Here is a 12,279-nt window from a genome sequence, read left to right on the forward strand (position 1 = left end):
CACCTGTCACGTGTGTTCATCTCTCTTCTGATCCCAGGTCAGCCAGTGTATTAGGTCACTGAGCTCACTATTAACTACATCAGGCTGTCTTTGATTTTGTTGTTGCTGTTGTTGTTGTTTTTTCTCTCAGGCTAGACTCCAGTCATGCTAGGCTTGCTGAGGAACTGCATTCTCAGTGTCAGTGTCTGTTTTAAGTTGTTCTTATGTTTGAATGTAAGTAGCACCTACATCATTTTGAGTTCATTAATCAATTTTGCTAGTAGATAGATTCACTGCTGTAGCCCTAACCATATTCATATTGTTTTCCTTTATTGAACCATCATTAAATTATAATTTTTCATAGTGGACAGCTTTACAATGAATGAAGACAAACAGTCGACATGTACCAGTATTTCCTCGTTAGGATATCTCATCTATTGTAATGATAATTATTAGTGTTTGGGAGTGTCTCTGGATGGACATATTGGAAGTTGGCCATTAGCCTCCTGATTTATTATATGGGTAATGCTTTCTCTCTGATCTGCTTTTCATATGATCCCTTTTCCCCTCTTGTCTTTTTGCCAATTAATTCTGGATATGTTATAGCAGCAGAGAGCAACCATTAGAAACTCTCAATGAACCACAGACACTCGAGTGCAGCAGGATCATTATGTGCGATTTCTGAAAATGTATTCCCCTCTATCTTTATTTTATAGATGTGGTTATCTTTTTCTTTCCTTCTGTCTCTGTCCCTTTAATTCCATTGATTTATGCAATTGCTGCCAGTTTTTTGTTATTTGGCTGTTTCCATAACAACCTCAGGGACATTTCTTAGGCTGTGGGTTTTGTCTTAATCCTGCTCTGCTGCTCCGTGCTTATTTTTCGTATGACTTTTTCTCCCGTGTTCTAAATTGCTCCCTTGCTCCCCCCTCTGTATTATTCCCTCCCCTTCTCAATCTTCCTCTACCCCGCTCCCTCTGTATTATTCCCTCCCCTTCTCAATCTTCCTCTACCCCCCTCCCTCTGTCTAAATTGCTCTGTTGCCACATTCTTTTTCTGTATTGCTGCTTTAACATTTTCAATTATCTGAAAAACAATTTTCAAATCTATAATAAGTTAGAGTGCATAAAAAAACAGTGGCGACAACAATGAAAATGGTGTTCGGGTGGCGTTATTGAATCCATCTTTTGTTTTTATTTAACTAGAGAACAGTTGCAGGTATAGAATTGAAGCTGTGTGAGTGCAGTGTACTCAATGTGTCTTAAGTCATGCTGCCACGTATTTCGCTGTCATTAGATTTTTACAATTTATTTTCCAAAGGGATCTGATCATTTGGTTCAACATTATTTTCCTTTCCATTAGTATAACCTGGTACCTGGTATTTCCCAATAGTAATAACATGATAATAACCTATTAATAAATTGCTTGTTGTCATTTTGTGATACATAACAACAAGTGCCCCTAGGCACCATTTGGTAGCAGGTGGTTGGTTACCAATTATATTGGATTGTCCTGGGCAAGCAGGTGTTCTGGTGTCTGCCTTTATGAGTGGGCATCACTGGGCACATCACAGGCATGTGGTGCCTGGTGGTTAGCAACTGTCTCTGTCTTGTTTCCCAGACAGACACATAATCAGATGAGAGATAATCTAAGAAGAAATTTGTTTATCTCAGACTAGAGTACTGCTATTTTCCTTTTGCAGACAGAACACGGTTGATTGTAATTGACGGTTGTGAGGCATAACCGTCCTTGCTGCGTTATCCTAGTTGGCTATTGTGAGTTTTAGGATCACTTAGGTGACAATGTATCATACATTCTCTCTCTCTCTTGCACTTGTCCATGTTTCGCTTGTCAATCTCTCTCGATCTCTGTCTCTCTCTCTCGTCCTCTTTCCCTCTGTTTCTCTCTCATGATGTTCTGTTTCTTTTTTCATCTTCTCCCATTCACCCTGTTTCTCTCCCTCTGATTCCCCCCGTCTCTCTTTGACTGGTATAAAGAGCTGGCAGGCTGTCAGAGAGGGAACCAGAATGACAGCGTCTTGGGCTCTTTGATTCCCCTGGTGATTGGCCCTTTCATAGCCCCTGACAGAACACCTGCTTTCCTCTACCTGACAGCTGCAGGAGGGAAGGAGATAGAGAGCTGGAGAGAAAGAGAGAGCCAGAGAGAAAAGAGAGAGAGAGACAGAGAGAGCCTAGAGGGGAAATCATTGAGAATCATTGGTTAATGGAATAGTGGAGAGATGGATAAAGTGAATCTAAGATTGGAAGAGGGACATAATAAGAGAGGCATGATCTGTTATAATGTGGCTGTTTGTGAAAACATCCCTGCAGTGTCCCATCTGCAAGTGTTATGAAACTGAAAGAGCCTCTACATGGTGCATCTTTCTGTGTGTGTGTTTGTGTGTGTGTGTGTGTTTGGTCTTGTGTGTGTGTGTATCAAATCAAATCAAATTGTATTGGTCACGTACACATGTTTAGCAGATCTTATTGCGGGTGTAGCGAAATGCTTGTGTTTCTAGCTCCAACAGTGCAGTAATATCTAACAATTCACAACAATACACACAATACAAACAAATCTAAAAGTAAAATAATGGAATTAAGAAATATATAAATATTAGGACGAGCAATGAGTGGCATAGACTAAAATACAGTAGAATAGAATAGAATACAGTATGTACATATGAGATGAGTAAAGCAAAAATATGTAAACATTATTAAAGTGACTAGTGTTCCATTATTAAAATGGCCAGTGATTTCAAGTCTATGTATGTAGGGCAGCAGCCTCTAAGGCGCAGTGTTACATAAACGGGTGGAAGCCGCCTAGTGATGGCTATTTAACAGTCTGATTGCCTTGAGATTGAAGCTTTTTTTCAGTCTCTCGGTCCCAGCTTTGATGCACATGTACTGACCTCGCCTTCTGGATGATAGCGGGGTGAACAGGTAGGGGCTCGGGTGGTTGTTGTCCTTTTTGATATTTTTGGCCTTCCTGTGACATCGGGTGCTGTAGGTGTCCTGGAGGGCAGGTAGTTTGCCCCCGGTAATGCATTGGGCAGACCGCACCAACATCTGGAGAGCCCTGCGGTTGCGGTTGGTGCAGTTGCCGTACCAGGCGTTGATACAGCCCGACAGGATGCTCTCAATTGTGCATCTGTTAAAGTTTGTGAGGGTTTTAGGTGCCAAGACAAATTTGTTCAGCCTCCTGAGGTGTGGTTGGACCATTTCAGATCATCAGTGATATGTACGCTGAGGAACTTGAAGCTTTCCACCTTCTCCACTGCGGTCCCGTTGATGTGGATAGGGGCGTGCTCCCTCTGCTGTTTCCTGAAGTTCACGATCAGCTCCTTTGTTTTGTTGACATTGAGTGAGAGGTTATTTTCCTGGCACCACACTCCCAGGGCCCTCACCTCCTCCATGTAGGCTGTCTCGTCATTGTTGGTAATCAGCCCTACTATTGTTGTGTCGTCTGCAAACTTGATGATTGAGTTGGAGGTGTACGTGGCCACGCAGTCATGGGTGAACAGGGAGTACAGGAAGGGGCTGAGAACGCACCCTTGTGGGGCCCCTGTGTTGAGGATCAGCGAAGTGGAGGTGTTGTTTCCTATCTTTACCACCTGGGGGTGGCCCGTCAGGAAGTCCAGGACCCAGTTGGACAGGGCGGGGTTCAGTCCCAGGGCCCCGAGATTAATGATTAGCTTGGAGGGTACTATTGTGTTGAATGCTGAGCTATAGTCAATGAACAGCATTCTTACATAGGTATTCCTCTTGTCCAGATGGGATAGGGCAGTATGCATGTGTGTATGTGTGTGCGTACGTGCGTGCGTGCAAGCGTGTGAGCATGTGTGTGTGTGTGTGATTTCAATTGTGATTACTGTTTTCTGTTAATCCATTTAGGAAAAACACTCAACACATAATTTGCTAATTGTGACTGAAACGCTCTAAAGCGTTGTACCATCTAAATGTGACAAGTGCAGTTTTGGGTATTACAACACATTAACATCCTTTAGCATGGCTTTATGTGAAATTGGACTAATGGCCGATGATTGTATTGTCATGTAGCCTAATGGCTTTCAGAGCTTAGTGATTGGTTCATGTACCTCATAGCCTGTTATGATAGTGCTATGATACTGTCAAGTATTGTTTGGTTATTCTGTTTCTGAAAATAGAACATCTCTCAAACCTCATTGTATTTTCTTTCAATGAATACTCAGATTACCCTCTGGTTAGGAGTAAGGCTCTGGGTTAGGACTCTGTGAATGTGTTACTTAATCTCTATAATAATAACATACAGCAATAAATGCAGTGCCTAGTAAAGTCTACAGTACACACCCCTTGCACAGCCTTCACATTTTGCTGTCTTAAAATAATTAAAGCCAAAAAGTGATTTAATTAGATTTTTTTACCAACAGATCTACACAACGTACTCCACACTGTCAAAGTGAAAGAACGTTATTGAAAAAAATCCTATTTAATAAAATAAATAAATCATGAAGATGTGTTGATTGCGTATGTCTTCACACCTCAGATTTAATGTAATTTTACCAACTTTGCACAACACTTTGCACAACATACAGTACCAGTCAAATGTTTGGACGCACCTACTCATTCAAGGGTTTTTCTAGGGTTTTCAAGGTTTTTTTTGGACTATTTTCTACATTGCAGAATAATAGTGAAGACATCACAACTATGAAATAACACACATTGAATCATGTAGTAACCAAAAAAGTGTTAAACAAATCAAAATATATTTTATATTTGAGATTCTTCAAAGTAGCCACCCTTTGCCTTGAAGACAGCTTTGCACACTTGGCATTCTCTCAACCAGCTTCACCTGGAATGCTTTTCCAACAGTCTTGAAAGAGTTCCCACATATGCTGAGCACTTGTTGGCTGCTTTTCCTTCACTCTGCCGTCCGACTCATCCCAAACCATCACAATAATTCCATGTGTGCTATTTCATAGTTTTGATGTCTTCACTATTATTCTACAATGTAAAAAATAGTAAAAAGAAAGAAAAACCCTTGAATGAGTAGATGCGTCCAAACTTTTGACTGGTACTGTATATCCATCGTTTTTGTCAAAAACCTTGTCTCTGATTTTCAAGCAAATTTAAGTAATGACTGAGACTGGACTACTCAGGCATTAAAATGTGTCTAATTGTCCCGCTGAAAAATATAAACTCTATCCCAGGGTTTAGTTTTCAGAAGACTGAGGCGGGTTTTCGTCTAACTTTTTACCTGGGCATTGCTCCTTTCATATTTATTTCGATCCTGACAAGCTCCCTAGTCCCTGCAGGTGACAAGCATACCGATAACATGATGCTGTCACCATAATACTTGACAATACAGAGGGTTCACCAAATCTGTCGTTTTTCATTTGGGCCAAAAAGTTAATATCTTTGTCATGTTGTCTTGCAGTTTTTTTTTTTTATCAACTTCATATGTATCATCTCCAGCATCACCCCAACATCAACATGTGTGAAAATGGCACGTTTCTATGTTTTGTAGTAAAAAATATAGAGGAAGATAAAGTGTTTCCAATGACATCATCAACCAATTATGAGCAATGCCTACTCATAATTGGTTTAAAGAAACAGGATGACGTTATTATCTTCCTCTATATTTTTTACTACAAAACATAGAAACACACCATTGTCACATACTGAATGTTGATTTTGGGGTGGTGCTGGAGATTAATATGAATTAGAATGTTCCTTTAACGGCCATGTTGCAAACAGAATGGATGATTTGGAGTGGATTATTTGAATACAGTTTATATGATTTGGAGTGGATTATTTGAATTTGCTTCCATCTTTTCACTTTTTTATACAGGCCAGTAATGTGGAGTGAATGCAATGTTGTTGATCCTCTGTATTTTCAAGGATTATTGTGTTTTCAAGGATTGTTGTGGCAGCATTATGTTATGGGTATGCTTGTCATCGGCAGAGACTGGGGAGTTTTTTAGGATCAAAAGAAAAATGAAAGTAGCAAAGCACAGGTAAAAAGTTAGAGGAAAACCTGTCTTAGACGTCTGAAAACCTAACCCTTGGATACTTTTATTTTACAGCGGGACAATTACACACATTTTAATGCCAAAGACACACCAGAATGACTAAAGAGGTGTTGAGTGTTCCTGAGTAGTTCAGTCTCCATCCTGACTTAAATCTGTTTGAAATACAGAGACAAGGTTTGAATATTTCTGTCCATCATTGATTCCCATTCCCAGCTTGAGCAATTTTCACAAAAACGAGGTATATACAGTGAGGGAAAAAAGTATTTGATCCCCTGCTGATTTTGTACGTTTGCCCACTGACAAAGACATGATCAGTCTATAATTTTAATGGTAGGTTTATTTGAACAGTGAGAGACAGAATAACAACAAAAAAATCCAGAAAAATGCATGTCAAAAATGTTATAAATTTATTTGCATTTTAATGAGGGAAATAAGTATTTGACCCCTCTGCAAAACATTACTTAGTACTTGGTGGCAAAACCCTTGTTGGCAATCACAGAGGTCAGATGTTTCTTGTAGTTGGTCACCAGGTTTGCACACATCTCAGGAGGGATTTTGTTCCACTCCTCTTTGCAGATCTTCTCCAAGTCATAAAGGTTTCGAGGCTGACGTTTGGCAACTCGAACCTTCAGCTCCCTCCACAGATTTTCTATGTGATTAAGGTCTGGAGACTGGCTAGGCCACTCCAGGACCTTAATGTGCTTCTTCTTGAGCCACTCCTTTGTTGACTTGGCCGTGTGTTTTGGGTCATTGTCATGCTGGAAAACCCATCCACGACCCATGTTCAATGCCCTGGCTGAGGGAAGGAGGTTCTCACCCAAGATTTGACAGTATATGGCCCCGTCCATCGTCCCTTTGATGCGGTGAAGTTGTCCTGTCCCCAAAGCATAATGTTTCCACCTCCATGTTTGACAGTGGGGATGGTGTTCTTGGGGTCATAGGCAGCATTCCTCCTCCTCCAAACACGGCGAGTTGAGTTGATGCCAAAGAGCTCGATTTTGGTCTCATCTGACCACAACACTTTCACCCAGTTCTCCTCTGAATCATTCAGATGTTCATTGGCAAACTTCAGACGGCCCTGTATATGTGCTTTCTTGAGCAGGAGGACCTTGCGGGCGCTGCAGGATTTCAGTCCTTCACGGCGTAGTGTGTTACCAATTGTTTTCTTGGTGACTATGGTCCCAGCTGCCTTGAGATCATTGACAAGATCCTCCCGTGTAGTTCTGGGCTGATTCCTCACCGTTCTCATGATCATTGCAACTCCACGAGGTGAGATCTTGCATGGAGCCCCAGGCCGAGGGAGATTGACAGTTCTTTTGTGTTTCTTCCATTTGCGAATAATCGCACCAACTGTTGTCACCTTCTCACCAAGCTGCTTGGCGATGGTCTTGTAGCCCATTCCAGCCTTGTGTAGGTCTACAATCTTGTCCCTGAAATCCTTGGAGAGCTCTTTGGGCTTGGCCATGGTGGAGAGTTTGGAACCTGATTGATTATAAATAATGATTGATTGCTTCTGTGGACAGGTGTCTTTTATACAGGTAACAAGCTGAGATTAGGAGCACTCCCTTTAAGAGTGTGCTCCTAATCAGCTCGTTACCTGTATAAAAGACACATGGGAGCCAGAAATCTTTCTGATTGAGAGGGGGTCAAATACTTATTTCCCACATTAAAATGCAAATCAATTTATAACATTTTTGACGTGCGTTTTTCTGGATTTTTTTGTAGTTATTCTGTCTCTCACTGTTCAAATAAACCTACCATTAAAATTATAGACTGATCATTTCTTTGTCAGTGGGCAAACATATAAAATCAGCAAGGGATCAAATACTTTTTTCCCTCACTGTACAGGGGCTTGCAAAAGTATTCACCCCCCTTGGCATTTTTCCTATTTTGTTGCCTTACAACCTGGAATTAAAATTGATTTTGGGGGAGTTTGTATCATTTGATTTACACAACATACCTACCACTTTGAAGATGTAAAATATGTTTTTTTGTGAAACAAACAAGAAATAAGACAAAAAAACAGAAAACTTTAGTGTGCATAACTATTCACCCCCCAAAGTCAATACATTGTGGAGCCACCTTGGGGTATGTCTCTATAAGCTTGGCACATCTAGCCACTGGGATTTTTGCCCATTCTTCAAGGCAAAACTGCTCCAGCTACTTCAAGTTGGATGGGTTCCGCTGGTGTACAGCAATCTTTAAGTCATACCACAGATTCTCAATTGGATTGAGGTCTGGGCTTTGACTAGGCCATTCCAAGACATTGAAATGTTTCCCCTTAAACCACTCAAGTGTTGCTTTAGCAGTATGCTTAGGGTCATTGTCCTGCTGGAAGGTGAACCTCCGTCCCAGTCTCAAATCTCTGGAAGACTGAAACAGGTTTCCCTCAAGAATTTCCACGTATTTAGCGCCATCCATCATCCCTTAAATTCTGACCAGTTTCCCAGTCCCTGCTGATGAAAAACATCCCCACAGCATGATGCTGCCACCACCATGCTTCACTGTGGGGATGGTGTTCTTGGGGTGATGAGAGGTGTTGGGTTTGCGCCAGACATAGCATTTTCCTTGATGGCCAAAAAGCTCAATTTTAGTCTCATCTCACCAGAGTACCTTCTTCCATATGTTTGGGGAGTCTCCCACATGCCTTTTGGCGAAAACCAAACATGTTTGCTTATTTTTTTCTTTAAGCAATGGCTTTTTTCTGGCCACTCTTCCCTAAAGCCCAGCTCTGTGGAGTGAACAGCTTAAAGTGGTCCTATGGACAGATACTCCAATCTCCGCTGTGGAGCTTTGCAGCTCCTTCAGGGTTATCTTTGGTCTCTTTGTTGCCTCTCTGATTAATGCCCTCCTTGTCTGGTCCATTAGTTTTGGTGGGCAGCCCTCTCTTGGCAGGTTTGTTGTGGTCTCATATTCTTTCCATTTTTTAATAATGGATTTAATGGTGCTCTGTGGGATGTTCAAAGTTTCTGATATTTTTTTATAACCCAACCTTGATCTGTACTTCTCCACAACTTTGTCCCTGACCTGTTTGGAGAGCTCCTTGGTCTTCATGGTGCCACTTGCTTGGTGGTGCCCCTTGCTTAGTGGTGTTGCAGACTCTGGGGCCTTTCAGAACAGGTGTATATATACTGAGATCATGTGACAGATCATGTGACACTTAGATTGCACAGGTGGACTTTATTTAACTAATTATGTGACTTCTAAAGGTAATTCGTTGCACCAGATCTTATTTAGGGGCTTCATAGCAAAGGGGGTGAATACATATGCATGCACCACTTTTCTGTTATTTATTTTTTTGAATTTTTTGAAACAAGTTATTTTTTTCATTTCACATCACCAATTTGGACTATTTTGTGTATGTCCATTACATGAAATCCAAATAAAAATCAATTTAAATTACAGGTTGTAATGCAACAAAATAGGAAAAACAACCAAGGGGGATGAATACTTTTGCAAGGCACTGTAAGTACATATTGTAAAGTGGTTATCCCACTGGCTATAAGGTGAATGCACCAATTTGTAAGTCGCTCTGGATAAGAGTGTCTGCTAAATGACGAAAATGTAAATGTAAAATGTATATTGAGTTAAAGACAACTCTGCTTCTCTTTATTCATTATTGCTCAGACTATGTCAGACGTGCTGTGTGATCGGTAGGATAAAAAAATATATATATCCCTTTTTAGACTTACAGTCATGCGTGCATACATTTTCCATACGGGTGGTCCCAGGAATCGAACCCACTATACTCACATTGCAAGCGCCATGCTCTACCAGCTGCGCTACAAAGGACCAATCTCTACCATTCCTCTACAGGTCCAGACTGGTACCTGGTACGGGTGGAGTTGACGGTGACTGATGTGAATGACAATGTTCCAGAATGGACCATGGTCCCCTCCCCCTACCTGGCAGTGGTATCTCCCAACGCCCTGGCCGGGTCACTGGTCTACAAGCTCCACGCCCAGGACGGAGACGAAGGCAACAACGGGGAGGTGGAGTACTTCCTGTCTGATGGTAGGTGCTTCCTGTCCAGGGATTGAGTACAATTTCATTGAGTACATCAGAGAAAAAAACATGATTTTATATGGTTTTATTCTGTTTTATAAATGCTTTTATACCTTTATACTTCTAGTCTGTCATCTCATTAAGATAAACATGTGTCTTATCTTATGTCATATGTTGTGTACAATTGCGGAAGTTCGGCAGAATGAAATTGCCTGTGGGTGGGATTGCACATGTGAATCTGTCCGTCAATTACTCTAATATTAGAATCCTTTCTTTTCAATGTGTTTTATAAGGTTCATTATTGCTGCGCAGCTGTCCTTATTAAATGCAGTAAAAGCACCTTGACTTTTTAAATAAATAAATCCCTCTAATATGGAACATACCGGACGTTCTGTTCCATGAATGAATGACAGAAAAGAAAGTTGTCGTGGCCTGGCCGGTCTAACGGTAACGCCGCAGCCAACTGCACATGTAAGCATAGGTTCAAATCTGGCTAACTGCCATTTGACACAACCTCGCTCTGTCATCCTCTAGCTAGTCCGAAAATATATATTTAGAAAATATACTCCTCTGTTGTCTCCTAACTGCAGGTGGTGACGGGCGTTTCGAGGTGGACAGGAAGAGTGGTCATGTGCGGACCACAGGGCTGCCACTTCAGAGGGAGAAAGAGTACCTGTTGACAGTGGTGGCTGCTGACCGGCTGGGTAGCCGTAGTCCCCCAGTGGTAGTGTCAGTCATAGCAGGAGCCAGAGCACCACAGTTCTCCAACGCATCCTTCACTATCTCACTACCTGAGAACACACCAGAGGGACAGCCGTGAGTACTACATGCACACTCACACACACATACACCTATGAGGAGGCTGTTGAGAGGAGCTATATGAGGACGGGCACATTGTAATGGCTGGAATGGAATGAATGGAACAGAGTCAAACACACACATATGTACACACGCACGCAAGCACACGCACTCTCACGCACGCACACACAAAAACACACACACACACACACATAGGCACACATACACACACACACCCAAACAAACAATTGCACACATAGAACAAATATTACAACAAATATTATGGTTAAACTCAAATATACTGATTAATAAAAAAAAACATTATTTATGGATTTAAAAAAAACTGATTGCAGCATTACCACAAAAATGGAGGAGGCAAGTGCAAGAGGGAGAAAGTAGGGAACTTGTTTGTCTGCAATATATTAAAGATACAAATTGCCTGAAAATAATTAGCATAAATAGAAAAATATGCCAGTTTCATTTGAGGACAAAAATGTTCACAGCTGCGCCATACAGGTTGCAAAATAAATAGGAAGATATTTTCGATGTACCAATTCCATGGCACATGATACAAAAAACATCACTTGATTCAACACTTCGAGTTCAATTTAAATTATTATACAATATTCTTGCCACCAACAGAATGCTATATAAATGGGGCATACAACAATCTCAGCTCTGTAGATTTTGCTGCAAAGAGACAGAATTACTAGATAATTTATTCTGGAATTGCCCCTATGTTGCTTGTTTCTGGCACAGGTTCAGGAATGGTTAAAAAATCACAACATTCACTTAGAATTAACCTTACATATAGCGGTGTTGGAAGTTTTGGAAAGTCATAGTCAGTCAATAAATAAACTAATTATACTCGTAGGAAAGGTTTTAATCTTTTATGTAAAACATCACAGCACAAATGAAAAAATATGGCACGAGTGGGTCAGCGGTCTAAGGCACTGCATCACAGTGCTAGAGGCGTCATTACAGACACGGGTTCGTTCCCGGGCTGTATCACAACCGGCCATGATCGGGAGTCCCATAGGGCGGCGCACAATTGGCCCAGCGTCGTCCGGGTTAGGGGAGGGTTTGACCGGGGGGGCTTTACTTGGCTCATTGTGCTCTAGCGACTCCTTGTGGCGGGCCGGACGCCTGCAGGCTGACCTCGATCGTCAGTTGAACAGTGTTTCCTCCGACACATTGGTGCGGCTGTCTTCCGGGTTAAACTGACATGTGTTAGGAAGCGCGGTTTGGCGGGTCAGGTTTCGGAGGACGCATGACTCGACCTTTGTCTCCCGAGCCCATTGGCGAGTTGCAGCGATGAGACAAGATCGAAAAAGGGGGTAAAAACCAACAAAAAATATATATATATGGAAACCAAACGAGGGTGATAGGTGGGATGGGCTGAGAGTGGCTGAGGGGTGGGATTAAAGAGTTTATGTTTGGTAATGTATTTTGATTTCTGTATATAAAAGTACCATGTATGTAAAATGTAT

At 41.6% G+C, this 12,279-nt stretch overlaps 1 protein-coding gene across 1 annotated transcript in view; it reads left to right on the forward strand.

Moving 5' to 3' along the window:
- The window catches only part of LOC121562644 (neural-cadherin-like), a gene marked incomplete at its 3' end in the record, with an annotated part of 188,222 nt that overhangs the window by 74,281 nt on the left and 101,662 nt on the right, over positions 1 to 12,279 (forward strand). Inside the window, exons 2-3 of the mRNA XM_045215873.1 lie at positions 9,803 to 10,000; positions 10,582 to 10,807. Coding sequence (XP_045071808.1) covers positions 9,803 to 10,000; positions 10,582 to 10,807 — 424 coding nt within the window. The remainder of the gene's footprint in view (positions 1 to 9,802; positions 10,001 to 10,581; positions 10,808 to 12,279) is intronic.

This window comes from Coregonus clupeaformis, unplaced genomic scaffold (assembly GCF_020615455.1).
Source record: "Coregonus clupeaformis isolate EN_2021a unplaced genomic scaffold, ASM2061545v1 scaf0542, whole genome shotgun sequence".
Taxonomy (NCBI): Eukaryota; Metazoa; Chordata; class Actinopteri; order Salmoniformes; family Salmonidae; genus Coregonus; species Coregonus clupeaformis.